Consider the following 20,261-nt stretch of genomic DNA (forward strand, 5'->3'; position numbering starts at 1 on the left):
TCCTTGTTCATTGCTAGTGCCTCTGAGGCAGGTGTTGCTCACTTTCGTAGCCCTAGAGCAAGTGGGATCTGGTACTATATAGTAAGCATTTGGGAAATACAGTAGAATGAATATTAAGCCCACTGAGAGGGACCTATTATTTATTTTTGGAGATGATTGCGTAGATATGATCTTTGTTTTTCCAAGCCTGAAGGAAGAAGGCCAGAAAACTTTGAAAGCTGTGCCATCTTTGGATGGTAACTTAAAATCCCCTTTGAGGTGCTGGAGTGGCTCAAATGGTGAAATAAATGCCTATCACACATGGTAGTGGAATCCTTATCAAAAACAAAAGCAACCCAAAATACCTGTATAAGTCCAGGAGTGGTGTTATACACCTCTAATCCCAGCTAATCAAGGCTAGCTGGTGCAAAAAGTTTATAAGACCCCATGTAAACCAACAACCCAGGCAACATAACATGTTTCTATAATCCCAAATTACAGGGGAAGCACAGGTAGAAGTATCATGGTGTGAGGCATGAGCAAAAACAGGTGACCCTATCCAAAAACACAAGAGGGCTGTAGGTATGGCTCAAGTAGCTAGAATTACAGGCGTGAGCCACTGCGCCTGGCAGCAAGAGTTTTTCTTAAGGACACAGCTGGACTTGCTATAATTTAATTCAGAAAAACTGCAGCTAGAAGACTTGGAAACCACATCTTTCTGATGTAATTTCAAGTTACACATACATTCAGCTCACAGTGCTCTTGTATTCTTTCCCTACCTTACAGCTTGGGAGTACAGTATGAATTGGCTTTGCTCCTGTCCTATTTCATCCCATCTTTTGATACGTAATTCATAATTTTAAAATGCACTATTCAGTGAGGATTTTTTTGGTATATTCACAAGGTCGTATAACCGTCAATGCTATCAAATTAACAGAGTATTTTCAATTCCTAAAAGGAAGCCACAGCAAGACACAGTGGTTTAAGCCTAACTCTGGTGAGGCCAAGATCAGAGGGTTATGGTTGAAAGCCAGCCAGGACAAAGAAAGTTAATGAGACCCTGTCTCAAACAATGGCTAGACACTGTTGGAGCAGAGCGTCCCTTTCACACCCAGTCACATGAGAACCACAAGTTTAGGAGCTCACAGCCCAGGCTGTCCTAAGCATAACAAAGTAAGACCACCTTGCCTTGACAATAACCAATGCAGAGGCTGGGGGCATAGATGTAGTATTGAGTAGCCCTCTAGCAATCATGAAGCCCCGAGTTCAATCCCCAGTGTCTTGGAGTCAGGAGGAGAAAGGAAGAAAACATAAAGTGAAGAATGGTGCATGCCTGTAATCTAAGAACTCAGAAGTGGAAGCAGGAAAATGTATGAATTCATGTTTAAGATCAGCCTGGACTACATAACAATATTTTAATTGTTTTACCTCTTAGTGTTATCTCCAAGAGGCTTTGTCCATTTGCTTTTTGTGTTGTTATTTATTTATGCTTTGAGGCTATGGTAGGGATTGAACACAGGGTTAGTGCTTTATCACTAAGCTGTAGCTATAAACCACTTTGCTGATTTTTGAATTGGCAAAGTAAATACATGCAATTCATGACCCTAAGGAGCTCTCCATTGAGTGAGGAGGCAGGCAAAAATTTCAGAATGTATCTAGTGATCTGTCACACTGATTATCTCATTTCCAAGTGCTTTGTTATACAGTTGGTATATACATTAGAAGTATATATAGAAGAGGAAGCATGGAAGAGCATTGTTACTCAACTCTTCACATGCAGTAGCATTTGACAAAATTTATTACTGCTTGTTATATACACATCTTTTTATATTTATCTGACATTGCCATGTTTGTTTTTAACTCCATTTCCATGAGGTCCAAGGAAATAGCCCTTGTTTTATACACCAGTGTATACACATGAACAATGTTAGCCTGTATAAGTAAGTGCTTAGTATGCATTTTATTTATTTAGTTAGTTAGTTGGCCGGTCATGGGGCTTGAACTCTGTGCCTGGGCATTATCCCTGAGCTCTTCAGCTCAAGGCTACCACTCCTACCTCTGTAGCCACAGTGCCACTTCCAGTGGTGGTTAATAGGAGATAAGAGTCTCATAGACTTTAGTGCCCGGGCTGGCTTTGAACCTCAATCCTCAGATCTCACCCTCCTGAGTAGCTAGAATTACAGGTGTGAGCCACTGCACCTGGCGTGCTTAGTATTATTGAGAAAGGTATAAAAACATAGCTCTAACCCAGCCCAGCATCTTGAGCCTGGTTGAATAATATGCTGAATCTAAATATTCCTTCTCAAACTGTAGTGAACTACCTCATCTCTGATAATATAATAAAGATGATTATATAGATGATATATATTTTTAAAACCCTAAAACTTGCTGGGTGCTGGTGGCTTGTGTTGTCACTTCATTCAGTAGAGTGAGATATGAGGATATCAGTGTTTTTTAAGTCAGCCCAGGCAGAAGAGTTCATGAGTCTCTTATCTTTCCAGAAAGCTGGAAAGTGATACTATGGCTCAAATGGTTGAGAAATAGCCTTGAGCAAAAAGCCCTGAGTTCAAGTTCAAGCCCCAGGACCATCACACACACACACACACCCTTAAAACAAGAGCTTTTGGGGGGGGGCAGTTGAGAGGTTTGAACTCAGAGCTGGGCACTCTCTTTGGACACTTTTTGCTTAAGGTTAGCACTCTGCTACTTGAGCCATAGCGTCACTTCTGGCCTTTTCTGTGTACCAAGGAGTCGGACCCAGGGCTTCGTACATGCTGGTTAGTTAGGTTTTTGGGTAGGCTCTGATGTTTTTGCCTTGCCAACCCTGTGAGCAGCAGGGATCATCCTGTGTAGGCTCTACACATAGCTTGGACCCTTCACCTAGTTTCTTGGTAGAGTTTCTTGCTTGAGGTAGAGTCTTGTCAACATTTTGGGGGTGGGAACTAGGATTTTAACTCAGGACCTCTCAGCCTATTTGCTTGTCTGGTACTCCACCACCTGTGCCACACCTCCAGTTGGTTTCTGTTTAATTTTAGAGACAAGGTTCCATAGACTTTAGGTTCTGACTGGTCAGTCCCTTGGATCTCAGTCTTCTGAATAGGATAACAGGCATGAGCCATCAATACCCAGCCTTGCTAACTTTTTGCTCAAGCTGGCTTTGAACAAAGAATCTTTGTCTCCAAAGTAGTTAGGATTACAAGTATGAACCACTGGGACAGCCCAGTTTCTGTGAAAAGTTCTAAAGGGTTAAATTCGAAAATTGTCTACATCCTTGGACCTCCCCTGGAGAAGCACTGTTCTATGGCATTCTTATGCCTATTACACAAGAGAAGAAAGGCCAGCCTTCAAGTAGATGAACCTGAATAGGCAAGAGAAAACAAGAACATTTGTCTAGAATCCTAGAGATATATTTTGGGTAAACTACAATATATAATCTACTAATACTGACTGTAGTTTTACTTCTTATACTAAAGGATGATGCAGAAAATTTTGAAGGGGCACACGAAGGAAGAAGGAAGGCACAAGATAGTAGTTGCCTACAGTGTAATACAAATGAATAAACAGCCATCGAGATTATTATCAAAATATATTCTGAGCACCATTGGGGTTCTGTTATTCCTCCCTCAAATAGAAATATGATGAAAGATTAACAACATTTTATTACAATGGTATTAAAGCTGGTAATTAGAGTTGCTGGGGGCAACTTTAATGGGAGGGACAACCATTGTTTTCACTACTCTTAGAGCTAAACATCATTGTACTCTGATATTTGTTAAACATTAAGCTTCTAGACAATTAAAGAATTAAAGGAAAACCAATTTTAAAAATGCATTCAAGGGGCTCGGAGTTTGGCCTAGTGGTAGAGTGCTTGCCTAACATCTGTGAAGACCTGGGTTTGATTCCTTCATACCACAAACATAGAAAAGGCCAAAAGTGGTGCAGTGGCTCAAGTGGTAGAGTTCTAGCCTTGAGAAAACCCAAGAACAGTGCTCAGGCCCAAGACTGGCAAAAAGAAAGAAAAAAATTAATTCAAAACACTTCAAAAAACAGCTAGGTCCTATGGCAGTTGACTAATTATGGTCTTGAATTTGTGTCATATTCATAGTCTTAAGTTTGTTTCTTCTTTGTGTACACATTTATTTTGCAAGGTTAACTGAGTAAGAATGGTTAGGACCGTTATCAAGAAATTCTTTTCATCCCACATTTGATTGCTAACTGTAAACCAGAGGCAGGCTATACCAGGTGGGGCTACAGGGATGGAGGATGGATAGGAATAGAGCATCTGCTTGGTAAGCTTGAGGCCTCTAATTCAAACCTGGTACTGAAAATGTCTTCAAGCTGTGAGTCCTTTAAAAGGGTGGGTACAGCTACGTGATGCTTAGAAAGTAGTATTTAATATATAATAGAGAAGACAGATTATTTAGGATTGAATATTAGAATCTGGAAAATTTGGATTATGATTAGACCATTGTATTAAGTAACAAAACAACAACAAAATCACTAAAAGACATGTTTGCTAGTTTTTAAAATTTTAAATTGTTAAATCTAATGTCTTAGATTAATGTTATTACCTCTTGAAAGAAACAGTAGGAAGGATTTCCAAATTGTTGGTACCTTCTGAGTAGAAACAACTGTAGTGCAAGAATTCAGCTAGATATTCTTGGTAGTGATAAGAGAAGTGAAGGTAGTGACATAGGAAGTATTACAGGTTTGTTGTGTTAAGACTTAAGAAATTTGTAAAATTTAAAGTGATGGTTCTTGGTAATGGAAACCAGGGATAAGATCTTGGAGAAATATCAGTACAGTAAATGATTTAGAGCCCAGGCCCAGTGGCTTATACCTGTAATACTAACTACTCAAGAGGCTTAGATCTGATAGGATCATGGTTCAGTGCTAGCCTAGCAGGAAAGTCAATGAGACTTAAAAAAACAGAAGTGGAGCTGTAGATCAAGTGGTATGAACAAAAAGAAGGACAATACCTAGGCCTTTGAGTTTGTCTTAGTACTGGCACAAGAAATAAGCAATTTTAAATAAAACTAAGATGATAACTTTTTTTTTTTTTTTTTTGGAGGGGGAAGGTGTCAAGGGGCTTGAAATCTGGGCCTCAGTGCTGTCCCTGAGCTCTTTAGCTCAAGGCTACCATCCTACCCCCTGGGCCTGGGCGTTGTCCCTGAGCTCTTCAGCTGGAGACTACTGCCCTATCCTTAAACCAAGCCCCACTTCCCATTTTCTTTCATTTTCTTTTCTTTCCTTTTCTTTTTTTTTTTTTTTTTTTTTTTTTTTTTGCCAGTCCTGGGCTTGAGCTCAGGGCTTGAGCACTGTCCTTGGACTTTCTCAAGGCTAGCACTCTACCACTTGAGCCTCAGCACCACTTGTAGCTTTTTGCTATGTATGTGGGGTACCGAGGAATCGAACCCGGGTCTTTGTGTGTGCTAGGCACGCACTCTACCACTAGGCCAAACTCCCGGCCCCCACTTGCCATTTTCTAGAAGTTAATTGGAGATGAGAGTCTCAGATCCTTTTGTGCCTGGGCTGACTCTGTATCCTGGTCCTCAGCCTCCTGAGTAGCTAGGATTACAGGTATGAGCTACCATGCCCTGCCAATACCATTATTTTTGTATCACAATCTCTGGAGCTTTTAAGGACAGCTTCCTCTAGTTGAGTGACCAAACTAAACAGCACCAGGATTATGGATGAGTTAACCACCTTTAAAGACTGGTATTGTAGTCAGTTCTTAGTTTAAAATTTGCCTGTAAGCAGCTCAAACTCCTATCAGACAAGGAACAAGTGATAGAGTCAGTTCCTTAGTTAAAACCCAAGGTATCCTAATCAGAGTAGGGACCTAATTGTGTGTGTTGGGGGAGGACGGGAAACTCTGAATCCATTGAAATAGTGAACAAAGTAGAATCCATACCCCCATATTTTTAGCAGTTGAAATCTTTTTTTTTCCTCCTTTTTTCTTCATTTCTTAAATGTTGTTGGTGTTGGTACTGATGATAGAAATTGGAGACTTGGGCTAGGCAGACAAACACTCTACCCCCTAGAGCCATGACTTCAGCTCAGTAGTTGAAAATTTGGGGGGGGGGGGCGGGAGTTTGGCCTAGTGGTACAGTTCTTGCCTAGCATGCACAAAGACCCCAGTTGGATTCCTCGGTATAACGTGCATAGAAAAAAGCCAGAAGTGGTGCTGAGACTCAAGTGGTAGAGCTCTAGCCTTGAGAAAGTCTTAAGTACAGTGCTCCAACCCTGAACTCAAGCCCAGGACTGGCAAAAAAAAAAAAAAAAAACCCTGTGGGAAACAATAGAAGTTTCATTTTATTTCCTGTAGCTCAAAGAAAATGAACGGCACCCTGGACCACCCAGACCAACCGGATCTTGATGCCATTAAGATGTTTGTGGGCCAGGTTCCAAGGACCTGGTCTGAGAAGGACTTGAGGGAACTCTTTGAGCAGTATGGTGCTGTCTATGAAATCAATGTCCTAAGGGATAGGAGCCAAAACCCTCCTCAGAGCAAAGGTAAGGTTTTCATGGCTTTGATAGGATACATAGAATTGAGGGTTTTTTTACATGTAATTCCTACTGGGTGCTCTCTCTTTCTTGTTGCCTGGATGTTCTTTTGGTCTTATGGGGGAAAATTCTATTTTATAAATAACTCTATTTTATAGTCCAAACACATTTAATAGCAAAAATAAGAAAGTTAAGGTGACCTCATGAGGATAATTCATAGATTGAGTTTAGGCAATCCTTGGTGAGAGCCTTAAATTTAATTGATATATCTTCATGAATATTTTATTTAATCTTAGGATGTAATGACAAAGTAAAATAGAGCTTTTCTTTAGTATTCTGATCAGAGTAAGCTAAATGAGAGAGACTAACCACAAACTCATACACTTAGTGTTAGTTGCAAAGACTTTGCAAGACAATTTTTATTTCTATCTCATGGAAACATTGGAAGCATCAGAATATCAATGCCCAAGATTCACAAAACATACCGTCTCCTCCTACTCCTAGTAAAAATGCAAAGCAGCACAGAATCTACAGATTTCAGGAGGTTTTTAAAAGCTTGGTTTTGACAAGACCCAAAAGTTTGAAGAAATGTTAATTTGTTAAGTTCTTGCACTTCAGTCATTTGATGATTTAATAAGTGACTATTATATTTGAGGCATATGGTAGAAAGCAGCTATTGTACGTAGGAAGTGGTTTGAGGGTACGCAGTGAAGCTACTGAAGACTGCAGCTGCTGGAGTGTGGAGCCTGTCTTGTCCTTCCTCAGTGTATGACTTGAAGTTCCCAATAGATTTGATAATTGGAATGGCACCTGGCTTGTGCAAAAACAAGCCATCTTTTCAAAGAAGTTGTAGAAATAACTAAAGACTAGTCGGTGTGGTGGCTTATGCCTGTAATCCTAGCTGCTAATTGAGGAGGCTGAGATCTGAGGATCAAGGTTCAAAGCCAGCCCGGGCACAAAAATGACCTGAGACTCTTAGCTCCAACTAACCTCTAGAAAATGGGAAATGGGCCTTGGCTCAAGGATAGGGGGGTAGCCTTGAGCTGAAGAGTTCAGGGACAGCACTCAGGCCAAGTTCAAGCCACATGACCCACAAACAACAAAAACAAAAACCTAAAGACTGGCTAGGAGGCTAAAACAAAAGAAAAATGAAAACACCTCTCCACCCAGCTTTTCTCTCTTCTGGGTTCTAAGTTCCATGTTAGTGTAGGGGAGGAAAGAATGCTACAGCAATTATCTATTATCAAACTACTGATTTGATTTTTATAAATTTCTTTCAGGGTGCTGTTTTGTTACATTTTACACCCGCAAAGCTGCATTAGAAGCGCAGAATGCTCTTCACAACATGAAGGTCCTCCCAGGGGTAAGAAAGCTTCTGGTAGTAAATGGAACTGTGGTTGTTTGTTACATGGGACATGTTTATACATACCAGGCACATTCTGAAAAAAAATTCGCAGAAAAGATAACTACTGTGGGAATTGATTTAAAAAAATAGAACGATGTAAAGGGATCATTCAAAGAAGATAGGTTAAATGTAGATCTCTGCCAAGAATCTTGAGCATTTTAACTTCATGACTCATATTCTGCTTTATATTTTGTGGGGAAAGATCTTGAGACAGAAATAAATTAAGCAAAAAACCCTTAAGACTCTAGTTTTGGTAGGTCTTCTAGACCTCACATTGTTCACTGCCATCAATGTGTATAGGGATAATACTTGGGTTTTCCTTTGTAGATGCATCATCCTATACAGATGAAACCTGCTGACAGTGAAAAGAACAATGGTAAGCAAGCATATCAAGTCCTCTTAGAGGTTGTTGTTGTTTTTTTTTTTCTCAGAATTTGCTGTTTTTATGATAATCTGGGACTGAGCTGTTAGAAGCTCTACTCTCTCAAGTCAGGCATTGCGATCCTAGGTACTCAAGAGGTTGAGATCTGAGGATCACAATTTAAAGCCAGCCTAGCCTGAAAGTCTGTGAGACACTTATCTTCATAAACTACTCAGAAAAAAAAACTGGAAGTGGTGCTCAGGCTCAAGTGGTAGGGTACTGGCCTAGAACAAAGGAAGTTCAGTGATCATGCCCAGGCCCTGGCAAAAGCCAGGTAAAAGCCCCAAGACTGGCAAAAAAAGAAACGAAAAGAATCTATACTTCCCTGCCCCCTACTCTGACACTGATGGCTCATGTCTGTAAATCCTAGCTGCTAGTCTGAGATCTGTAGGATCTTGGTGCAAAGCCAGCCAAGGAAGCAAAGTCCATGAGACTGTAGAGGTCCAGCTGAACAACTGCAAGGCCCTAAATTTAAAAACCCCAGTACCAGCCAAAAATAAATTGTAAAATTGTGTTTTAAATTAATAGGATAAATCAAAGAACATGTTAGAATGAACTGGATGGGGGGGGGGGGCAGTCCTGGGGCTTGAACTTAGGGCCTGAGCACTGTGCTTGGGCTTTTTCAAGGCTAACACTCTACCACTTGAGCCAAGGCACCACTTCCAGCTTTGCTATGTACGTGGTACCAAGGAACTGAACCCAGGTCTTCGTGCATGCTAGGCAAGCATTCTACCACAGGCCAAACTCCCGGTCCCTGAAATGTTCTTTATGAATATAATACATTTGTTTGTTTTATGCTACTGAACTCAAAATATCACACTTGCTTGAAAGGCCCTCTACTGCCCAATGCCTGAACCTTACCTCCAAGCCACTTTCTTTTGTGCTGATATTGGGGCTTTAACTCAGGGAATAGACGCTATCCCTTAGCTTATTTTTTTTCGAGCATAGTTCTCTGTCACTTGAGCCACATCTCTACTTCCACTTTTTTGGTGGTTAATTGAAGATAAGAGCCTCATAGATAGCTTCTGGTGGCTCATGCTTGTGATCCTAGTTGCTGAGGAGGCTAAGATCTGAGGATCATAATCGAAGTCAGTCTGGGCCTTAGAAGAGTTCATGAGATTCATTATCTCCAAAATACTATACAAAAAAAGCTGGAAATGGAGCTGTGGCTCAAGTGGTAAAATGCTAACCTTGAACAGAAAGAGGTTTAGGAACAGCACCTAGGCCCTGAGTTCAACCCCTAGAACCATATCCTCCCCTGCCCCCCCCCCAAAAAATATAGTCTCAGACTTTCCTGCCTGACTAGCTTTGAACTTCAGTCCTTAGATTTCAGTCTTCTGAGTAGCTAGGTTTATAGGCAGGAGCCACACTTGATAGCTGTGTTTGATGTGATCCTTGAGGACTTCCCCTTCCCAAGTGAAATGAAAATTGAGCATATTCTTCACATACTCTCCCAAGAAGTCCACATGAAATTCCATGATAGGCTGGATATGTGGCTTAGTGGTAGAATGCTTGCCTGGCATGCATGAAGCCCTAGTTTCCATTCCTCAATACCCCATAAGTAGAAAAACTGGAAGTAACACCATGACTCCAGTGGTAGAATGGTAACATTGAGCTAAAGCAGCTCAGGAACAGTACCCAGGCCCTGAGTTTAAGCCCCAGGACTGGCCAAAACAAATAAATTAGATGACAGCTGACTCATAAAGATTCATTTGGACAAAACATTTTAGAAAATGGGGAACATATTGTTGAAACCTTTGATGGTGTCTATAAGAAACACAAGCAAGGGAGTTACTAACTGTAGACAAAAATGACCAAAACTTTTATTCATAGGTTTTGTTTGTTTGTTTATTGCCAGTCCTGAGGCCTGAACTAAGGGTCTGGGCACTGTCCCTGAGCTTCTTTTGCTCAAGACTGACACTCTACCACTTGAGCCACAGTGTCACTTCTAGCCTTTTCTGTTTATGTGGAACTGAAGAATCAAACTCAGGTTTTCATTGGTGCCAGGCAAGCATTCTACCACCACTAAGCTACATTCTCAACTCTTTGTTTGTTTGTTTGTTTTTAAACCATTCTACTCAGTCAAAAGTATATTTTGTTTTTTGGTCACATGTGTGAATATCTCTTTCAAATATAAACTATTGCTAGAAAGGGCATATATATACTACGTAAGATGCTAAATATTTTGCAATCAGTACCTACAGCTATACTTTGAAGTGAACCTGTTTATCTTTAATCAGATGAGAAAACTAGCACACATCCATGATCCTCTCCATTGAGTAATTTTTTTTTGAGGGGGGGGTGTCATGGGGCTTGAACTCAGAGCCTGGGTGCTATCACTGAACTCTTCAGCTCAAGGATGCTGCCCTACTTTTGAGCCACAGCCCCACTTCCCATTTTCCTAGTGGTTCATTGGAGATAAAATTCTCACAGTCTTTATTGTCCAGGCTGGCTTTGAACCTCGATCCTCAGCTCTCAGTCTTCTGAGTAGTGAGGATTACAGGCGTGAGCCACCATGCCCACCCTTATATGTAATTTCAAGACACCAATGGTTGGAAGAAGAGGTTTAACATTATAGAGAGAAAGTGTGTCTTGAAAAATCTGTGAAATAAGAAATGAAGCAGGATTCAAACTAGACAGACTGATTGTCACATCTATGTTCCCTGGCCTTTTAGTAATAATATTTGAATCTTTTGTATTTTACTCTTTCAGCAGTGGAAGACAGGAAGCTGTTTATTGGCATGATTTCCAAGAAGTGCACTGAAAATGACATCCGAGTCATGTTCTCTTCATTTGGACAGATTGAAGAGTGTCGGATATTACGGGGACCTGATGGCCTGAGCCGAGGTGGTACATTTTTATGGCTTTTAAAGATATACATCTTAAATTCAGAATCTCATTGTTTTTATTATTTATTTTTTGTGTGTTGTTATGTTTGTTGCTAGTCCTGGTGCTTGAACTCAGAGCCTGAGCACTGTCCTTGCGCTTTCTCAAGGCTACAGCTCTACCACTTTGAGCCATATCACCCCTTCTAGCTTTTTCTATGTATGTGGCACTGAGGAGTGGAACTCTGGTCTTTGTGCATGCTAGGCAAATACTCTACCAGTAGGCTAAACTGCTGGCCCTGTGAGACTCTTATGTCCAGTTAACCCCCAGAAAACTGAAAGTGGCACTGTGGCTCAAGTGGTGGGACACTAACCTTGAGCTGAAGAGGCACCCTTGAACTGGGGCAGCACCCAGGCCCAGAGTTCAAGCCCCACAGCTGACTTTAAAAAAAACCCTTTTACTAAAGGATATGATTCTTCCCCTCTCAGGCACCTGCTACTGGTTGTGAGTCCCTGATTTTTTATTATAGTAGTTAGTACCCTATTAATGTCATGTATCTTCTTGATCTGTCAGCTCATGAACCCTGAAAACTAGCTTGAAAGTTTACACACAGGTTTCAGTCAGTGGTCATTAGATAAATATGTAAACAAATGAGTTACTGACTCTTCTCTTACTAGGTTGTGCATTCGTGACTTTCACAACAAGAGCCATGGCACAGACAGCAATCAAGGCAATGCACCAAGCACAAACCATGGAGGTAGGGAGCAGATGTTTGAGAGAGAGAGAAATACTTTAACCTTATTCTGGGACAGGAGGCCACCAAAATCTATGAACAGTACTGGATGGCCCTAAAACTTCAATAGATAATCTATCATACAGTGAAAAAGAAAAATTAACCTTGGAGCCAGGTATGGTAATTAATGTCTATAGTCCCAGCTATGCACGAGGCTGCTGAGGTGGGAGGATCTTGTGAGCCCGAGAGCTCTAGGCTAGCTTGAGTCCATTTTAAGTAAATACAACATTAATATATTGGGCCAGGCACCAATGAATGGCTCGTGCCTATAATCCTAGCTATTCAGGAGGCTGAGATCTGAGGGTCGTGGTTCAAACCCAGACTAGGCACCAAAGTTCATGAGATTCTTCTCTCCAATTAACCATCAGAAAACAAGAAGTGGTGCTGGGGCTCAAAGTGGTAGAGCTCTAGCCTTGAGCTGAAGAGCTTGGGGACAGTGCCCAGACCCAGAGTTTAAGCCCCACAACCAACCCCCTGCTCTTCCCCCCCCCCCAAAAAAAAGATTAACATATTGGAAACAATTGCCATTTTAAAATGGTTTTGCCAGGGCTAGTTACTCAGAAGGCTGAGATCTGAGGGTCTCAGTTCAAAGCCAGCTCATACACTAAAGAACATGAGACTCCTATCTCCAATTAATCACTAAAAAAATGGGAAATGAGGCTGTGCATTAAGGGATAAGGTGTAGTCTTGAGTTGAAGAGCTCAGGGACAGTGCCCAGGCCGAATTCAAGACTCATGACCCACACCCCCCCCAAAAAAGTCTTTTGTGAATAGTATGTACCAGAAGGGATGTCATTTTGACAATGATTGAAATTGGAATACAGCTTGCATGTCATAAAAATGAATCTTTTCTTAATCCCGAAAGAATCTGACCCTTGGTTTTTTATATTTTCATAGGGCTGCTCATCCCCCATGGTGGTAAAATTTGCTGATACACAGAAAGACAAAGAACAGAAGAGAATGGCCCAGCAGCTCCAGCAGCAGATGCAGCAAATCAGTGCAGCATCTGTGTGGGGAAACCTGGCTGGTCTAAATACTCTCGGACCCCAGTATTTAGCAGTGAGTCCTTGTGGTTTGCTTTCTGCAGACTGTGCAAGCTCCCAGCTGTTTCTTCTTCTGCTCTCCCTAGCTAACAAACATAATGGCATTTACAACTTTTGGTAGTTGGAGGCTTTACCTAAAAATTCAGGCAGTGTGATATTCTTTAAGTCATGTTAGTCTATCTCATTTTCTTGCTCTGGTTGGTCATGGATTTTAGGTTATATCTTAAGGATTTTGTTGCTGCTAGAGCGAAATCTTGGTTATCTGCCCTGAAGATTTAGAATCATCTCCTGTTTCCCTGACTTAAAGAGAAAAATTCCTAAGAAGATCTTCGTTACCAGTTCCCATTTCCATGTTTCTATCAGATGTAGGTAGAATCATTAGAATCCTGATTCTTTCTCAGAAATAATAAGCCAAGTATGCTTGGTTATAATCCCAGCCCCCAAGAAGATGGAAAGTTCAAAGCCAGCCTAGGCTACATAGCAAGACACCATGTTACTCATACCCTCAAAAAGCATGATAAAGCCAGGTGTCAGTGGCTCACTCCTGTAATCATAGCTACTCAGGCTGAGATTTGAGGATCAAGATTCAGAGTCAGCCTAGGCATGAAAGACTGTGAGACTCTAATCTCCAGTTACCCACCAGAAAACTGGAATTGGTTTTGTGACTCAAAGTAGTAGAGCACTAGCCTTGAGCTGAAGAGCTCGGACAGTGATCAGGCACAGAGTTCAAGCCCCATGACCAAAAAAAAAAGCAGAAAAACAACAACAAAAAAATCACCATGATAAATGTTTCTTCTGACAGATTGAGAGATCAAGTTATTATTATAGCCTAGGTATTATTAAATGAGAGCTATAGGTGAATGTTAATACTTAAATCTATCAGGTTACAAATAGATTTCCTTTAAATTGATCTGTGTTGTAGTTTTGAGTTGCACAGTCCTAAAGGTCTATTTCTAATTTATTTAAATTGAATAGGTCTGTAATAAATGTCCTAAGAACTTACTATTTTTTTAACCCTTGAAAGAATTGTACCCAGTGCAAGACAATTAGAAACCTCTGATCTGTGACTTCACTTTGAGTCAGATCATCTCCTGGTTCGACATGGTGCTAGTCACCTGTAATTCCAGCTCTTGGGAATCTACAGCAGGAGAGGTTTTGAGTTCAAGGCCAGCATTATCTATGTAGCAAGTTTCAGGCCATCCTGTCTACAGTTAGACCCTGTTTCTCAACAAAATAGAAAAAATCACTTCTAAAACTATAAATGTTAAGACCACTAGATTATTATGGATCATTTGAAAATACTCATATATGAATAACTAATGGATTGTTAACTCTTAATCCTTTCAAGTATTATTCTGCATGGAAATAGAGTAAAGGTAATAATTTCTTTCTCCCAGTACTGAATTTAGATTAATTGAGTGGTTATTGGTTTCTATATTTCTAAAATCTTATAAGAAAGCCCAGTTTTTCCTAGTATTAATTTGTAATAAAAAAGGAATTGTTTTATTTCATCAGATTGTTTTTTTAATACTGCTAGTACATTGCTTTATATGCTCAGAAGACTCAGATATTTTTTAGTCTTTTTCCAAGATGAAAATGATCTCTATGTGAAGCATTTCCTTTCTTTTCCTTCCTTCCTTCCTTCCTTCCTTTCTTTCTTTCTTTCTTTCTTTCTTTCTTTCTTTCTTTCTTTTTTTTTTTTTTTTTGCTAGTACTGGGCTTGAGCTCAGGGGGCCTGAGCACTGTCCTTGGACTTTCTCAAGGCTAGAGCTCTACCACCTGAGCCTCTCAACACTACTTCTGGCTTTTTTTTTTTTTTTTTCCTGTGTATGTGGTACTGAGGAATCGAACCCAGGTCTTTGTGCATGGTAGGCAAGCACTCTACCACTACCACTAGGCTAAACTTCTGACCCCTCTTTTTTTTTTTCTTTTTCTTTTTTTCTTTTGTTTTTTGGATCAGTCATGGGGCTTAAATTCTGGGCCTGGGTGCTGTCCTGGACTCTTCAGCTTAAGGCTGTTGACCCTTGAGCCACAGTGCCACTTCTGGTTTTCTAGTGGTTAATTGGATATTACAGTCTTGGGGACTTTAATGCCCAGGCCACCTTTGAACAGTGATCCTCAGATCTCAGCCTCTTGAGTAGCTAGGATTACAGGCGTGAGCCACTGCTCCCAGCGCAAGCATTGTTTTTCAAACATTTTTTGTCTCTCATCAGAGAAAATTGCACATTTTGCCCTTAAAACCACACATTCAGGACCCCGGAGTTTGGCCTAGTGGTAGAGTGCTTGCCTAGCATGCACAAAGACCCAGGTTCAATTCCTCAGTACCCCACATACATAGCAAAAAGCTGGAAGCGGTGCTGAGTCGAGTGCTAGCCTTGAGAAAGTTCAAGGACAGTGCTCAAGCCCTGAGCCCAAGCGCAGGACTAGCAAAAAAAAAAAAAAAAAAACCACTCAGCAAGTACATGATGGTATAGATTGATAGCTGTAATTTCTGTGTTAATTAGACATGATCTTGCCCTAAGAGCTCTTTCATTCAGGGGAGGGAAATGGGCATGCCAAGTATGGTATGCATCATTCACCAGTTAAGACTGAACACAATGCTTAAGGTGTGTCCTCCCTCCCAACTCTTTTTTTTTTTTTTTTTTGCCAGTCCTGGGGCTTGAATTCAGGGCCTGAGCACTGTTCTTGAGTTTTCTCAAGGCTAGGGCTCTACACACAAGCCACAGCACCACTTCTGGCCTTTTTAATGTATGTGGTACCAAGGAATTGAACCCAGGTCTTTATGCATGCCAGGCTAGCACTCTACCATTAGGCCAAACTCACGGCCCCTGCTTAAGGTATTTTAAGAAGACAAAAATGAGGGCCGTGGGTGCTGATGGGTTGTGTAACTGATAGTTCATCGGGATTAATTATGAGATTGTTTCAGGAATATGTGGACTTGAACCAGCTGAGCTGTTCTGATCTAGGGCAGTGGGTCTGTAAATCCCTTTAATAAGTGGTAAAAAAAAAAAATTATATGTATGTGCCACCCCCTATTTTTGTGGGGGCTTGTTTACTGCCTGAAATCTATCTATGAACTCTGCCTTTGAAGGAGCCATGATAGAATAATAGCCATGTCAGGCATTTATACGAAGGGAAAACTGTTCAAATAAAGAATATGGTATAAAAACACTGATTTTTTTTCTTAAGGAGCAGTAATTAGCTTTTCATAGAGCAAAGATTGGAAGGTATTGGTTGACTTGGATGGTTATGGTTTGCCAGGGCATACAGAATAAGATTATATGGTTCTATAAATTCATGGATAAGCTCTCTGATTTATTATGAGACAAACACTGAAAGTAAACATAAATTGAACTTGTTATGAATTGATTCATCAGTCACTTGATCAGTAGAGGCAAATTGGAAGAGGAAGAGGTAGACCTTGGTAGATCTTGTAGCTCGGGAGCAGCTAGTTGTGAGTACATTTTTGGTCTTTAAAACACCACTCAAAGAAGTACTGTGAAGCGTCCAGCACAGGTGACTCACACTTGTAATCTACTCAGGAGGCTGAGACCTGAGGATCATGCCTCAAAGCCAACTAGAGCCGGAAAGTCCGTGAGACTCTTAACTTCACTAAACTACCAAAAAAAGCCAGAAGTGGTGCCATAGCTCTGTGGAAGAGGCCTAGCCTTGACCTAATAAAAAGCTCAGGGATAGCACCTAGACCCTGAATTCAAGTTTCCTTCCCCCACAAATATATTATGAAATGAACCAGATGTAGTCTGAGCATTGGGAGGCTGAGGTAGGAAGTTTTAGCTGAGTTACTGAGCCAGACCCTTATTTTGGGAGGGTGGGGGTCAGGGGAACCCATAAGAAAAGCCGTAAAATGATCAAAATGTAATACTCAAAATAGTTATTTAGAGTAGAAATTGAGTATCCAGATGGAAACAACTTACTTGAATATGTGTTGGCCTAATCAAGAACTTAAAAAAGGAAGCTAGAAATTGTTATCATTCCTATGCAAACACTAATCCAGTCTGCTGTGTAATTGGCTGACTAACTTATTTCCCTGAACTACTTTTGTTTTCTTTATTCTGCTGCCCAGGGACTTGAACTTAGCTCAGTATTCAGTGAACATGCTATCTCCTGGTCAGGGCTTTAGTTGTGTTGTCCTGTGCTGTCAAGCTTACATTTATTTCTGTTGTGTTTGCTTGGGATCTTGTCTTTGACTTTCTTCTCTCTGGGGGCCTCTGCACTCTCGCTTTGCTGTGCTGTAGAGTTATCTCAGATGCAGAACCAGCCCTCACTCTCACTCTTGTTCTGTTTTTTGGTGTAATGTCTAGCTTTATTTGCAGCTCCTTCAGCAGACTGCCTCCTCTGGGAACCTCAACACCTTGAGCAGCCTCCACCCAATGGGAGGTAAGTGTTTAGCTGCAGCAAAGGAGGAGCAGGCCATGAGAAATGACTGCCAGCAGTCCCACAGTTTTGCAGTTTGTGCCCCTTAATTTTTTTAATAATTTTTTTTAATTTAAAGAATATATTCACTCATTATTGCCTTGTTTCTGCAAGATATCTTTATTCTGTTGTAAAAGGCCAGTCTGGTAAGTAGTAACTTGCAAGTATTTTTTTTTTTTTTTATCATTTCTTCAATAAAGCAACTTCCAGTGACTGAAGAAAAGTCAAAGATGGCTTTCATAGCTTACACTGAAACTGCTAGACAGAAGCCAGGCAGATACTTGTGTGTTTCATAGCATATTATTTTGTAGGTAAGTTCCTGCTATTGCTGTTTAAGGTACATTGAAAACTTAACTACAAGTAGCAGGGCTCATAACAAAATGTGTTTTCTTGGATTGAGTTGAGCCAAGATCCATCAGAAAAGTTGATAAGGGCCAGGTGAGGTGGTTCACACCTATAATCCTAGCTACTCAGGAGTCTGAGATCTGAGGATCACAGTTCAAAGCCAGCCTGGGCACTAAAAATCCTAAAATCCATGAGACTCTTATCTCCAGTTAACCACTAGAAAACCAGAAAGTGGCTCAAGTAATAGGGCATTAGCCTTGAGCTGAAGAGCTCAGGGACAGTGCCCAGGCTCAGAGTTCAAGCCCCCAAACCAACCAAAAAACAGTGGATAAAGGCAGAGAGAGGGGCATTTCTAGAGTTGCTTGTGTCTTTATGCAGTGTAATCATTCAAATTTCAGTGAACTAAATTTTGCAGTTTGAAATTTTTTGGTAGAAGTTTACTTTGTCCTAGAGAATTTACTCTTTTCAGTTTTTAGTAGTACAAGGATTTGAACTCAGTGCCTTGGCACTTGCCAGGCAGGCACTGTACCACTGAGCTATACCTCTAGCATGAGTGAGGGGCTTGGACAAAGTCCCATACCATACCCCAAAACATTCCTCTTTCAGTTTCCTACTTGTCTGCTCTTTTATTAATACTCATTCTAAGTTTCTTTGCTATTGGCTCAGCTAACTTGTTTCTTCTTTTTCCCTCAGTCTCATATGCTTGGGATTAAATGTAGGGCCTTGTATGTATTAATCATGTATTGTACCACTGAGTCATACCCCTCAGTAACTTATTAAAGTTTCTTAGTGAGCCCTACATTCTTGCTTGCAAGGCTCCAGAAAGTTTCTCTTTGTCAGGGACCAACCTTCTGCTGTCATTTCAGGAAGAAACAGAAGGCACCTTTATCTGTTAGCTAATTTATTTCTTCGGCTATTTGCAGGGTTAAATGCAATGCAGTTACAGAATTTAGCTGCACTAGCTGCAGCAGCTAGTGCAGCTCAGAACACACCCAGTGGTACCAGTGCCCTCACTACATCCAGCAGTCCCCTCAGCGTCCTTACCAGTTCAGGTAAGCGTGTCACAGGGAGCTTTGTCCCATTTTGAGCCTTGGGCAGATCCTTTTTAAAAGTATAGGCCAAAGAGCAGTCATGTCTTTTTGTAAAGATGTTAACACCTATATCCAAAGGGTCAGATTGTCAGCAACAAAGTTTAAAATATTGCCTTTTGACTTTGAACTGGACTTAGAATTATGATCATTTTTAGTTTCCTGTTTCTCTTGTTCATTCTGCAAGGACACTTGTCAGAATTAATAGTTGACAACCATTTTTACAACTTAACTTGAATAGTATCATTTCTTATGCTTTGGTTCCTGTTCATAAGAGAAGTTAAGTAATGGCTTGAGTTTAATTCTGCATTTCTAATAGCAGGGTCTTCACCTAGCTCTAGCAGCAGTAACTCTGTGAATCCCATAGCCTCACTTGGAGCCCTGCAGACATTAGCTGGAGCAACAGCTGGTCTTAATGTTGGCTCTTTGGCAGGTAAGAGGCACTCTTCATTGTCATTAGGCTATTCCTTGCGTACGTAGTACATTGTATATAACACCTGTTATAGAGGAACCATTAGAATCATCGAATTGGCCCAGAAAAGTTGGAAATAATGTGGAATTTTGAATCAGACCTCAGTGAAATCCCACCGTTTTGCCATAGCTCGCTATATGTGATCCCCTTACATAGCCATTTTCTCATCTGTGATGTAAGAGTAATAGAATACATCGAGTTGCTAAGAAATTAAATGAGAACATGAATCAACTTCCAATGAAATATTCCATAGTGCCTGGCACATAGAATATATTCAGTTAGGGGCCAGGAGTATGGTCTAATGGTAGAGTGCTTGCCTAGTATGCATGAAACCCTGGGTCCAGTACCACTACACTCAGCAAAAGCTGTAAATAGTGCTGTAGCTCAAGTGGCAAAGCACTGTCCTTGAGCAAAAGTGCACTGTCTTTGGGCTACCACTTGAGCCACAGGATCACTTCCGGCCTTTTCTATGTATGTGGTACTGAGGAATCAAACTTGGGTCTTCGTGCTAGGCAAGCACTCTACCACTATGGGCCTGCTATTTTTTAATGTCCACATTAGCAGTAGCACAGCCTCGTGAATGTCCTAAAATCTTAGTCAAATGTATATTCTTCCTCAGGGAAAGAGTAAGTTCGGAGTGAACTTTCCTCTAGATGTCACTAAATATACCTGGCTTTGGTATCATTTGAGTCTGCCTAGCATGTTAATCCTCTCTTCTAATCAAGGGATGGCTGCTTTAAATGGTGGCCTGGGCAGCAGTGGCCTTTCCAATGGCACTGGGAGCACCATGGAGGCCCTCACCCAGGCCTACTCGGGTATCCAGCAATATGCTGCCGCCGCACTCCCTACCCTGTACAACCAGAATCTGTTGACACAGCAGAGTATTGGTGCTGCTGGAAGCCAGAAGGAAGGTGAGTGCCAAGAAGGTTGGGGTCAGGGATGTGCATGC

General features: G+C 41.0%; 1 protein-coding gene across 8 annotated transcripts in view; it reads left to right on the plus strand.

Moving 5' to 3' along the window:
* Positions 1–20,261, plus strand: part of Celf1 (CUGBP Elav-like family member 1) — a 79,937-nt gene that overhangs the window by 51,941 nt on the left and 7,735 nt on the right. For 5 of the 8 annotated variants that reach the window (XM_090347707.1, XM_090347708.1, XM_090347709.1 and 2 more), the window contains 10 exons: positions 6,308–6,495; positions 7,767–7,849; positions 8,219–8,267; positions 11,025–11,159; positions 11,816–11,895; positions 12,828–12,989; positions 17,296–17,371; positions 18,676–18,804; positions 19,160–19,273; positions 20,038–20,223. In XM_090347707.1, coding sequence (XP_090203833.1) covers positions 6,308–6,495; positions 7,767–7,849; positions 8,219–8,267; positions 11,025–11,159; positions 11,816–11,895; positions 12,828–12,989; positions 17,296–17,371; positions 18,676–18,804; positions 19,160–19,273; positions 20,038–20,223 — 1,202 coding nt within the window. The remainder of the gene's footprint in view (positions 1–6,307; positions 6,496–7,766; positions 7,850–8,218; positions 8,268–11,024; positions 11,160–11,815; positions 11,896–12,827; positions 12,990–17,295; positions 17,372–18,675; positions 18,805–19,159; positions 19,274–20,037; positions 20,224–20,261) is intronic. The other 3 variants (XM_090347710.1, XM_090347711.1, XM_090347712.1) reach the window with 3 other exon arrangements.

The sequence above is a fragment of the Megascapheus bottae genome, chromosome 16 (assembly GCF_031878675.1).
Source record: "Megascapheus bottae isolate mThoBot1 chromosome 16, mThoBot2.hap1, whole genome shotgun sequence".
Classification (NCBI taxonomy): Eukaryota; Metazoa; Chordata; class Mammalia; order Rodentia; family Geomyidae; genus Megascapheus; species Megascapheus bottae.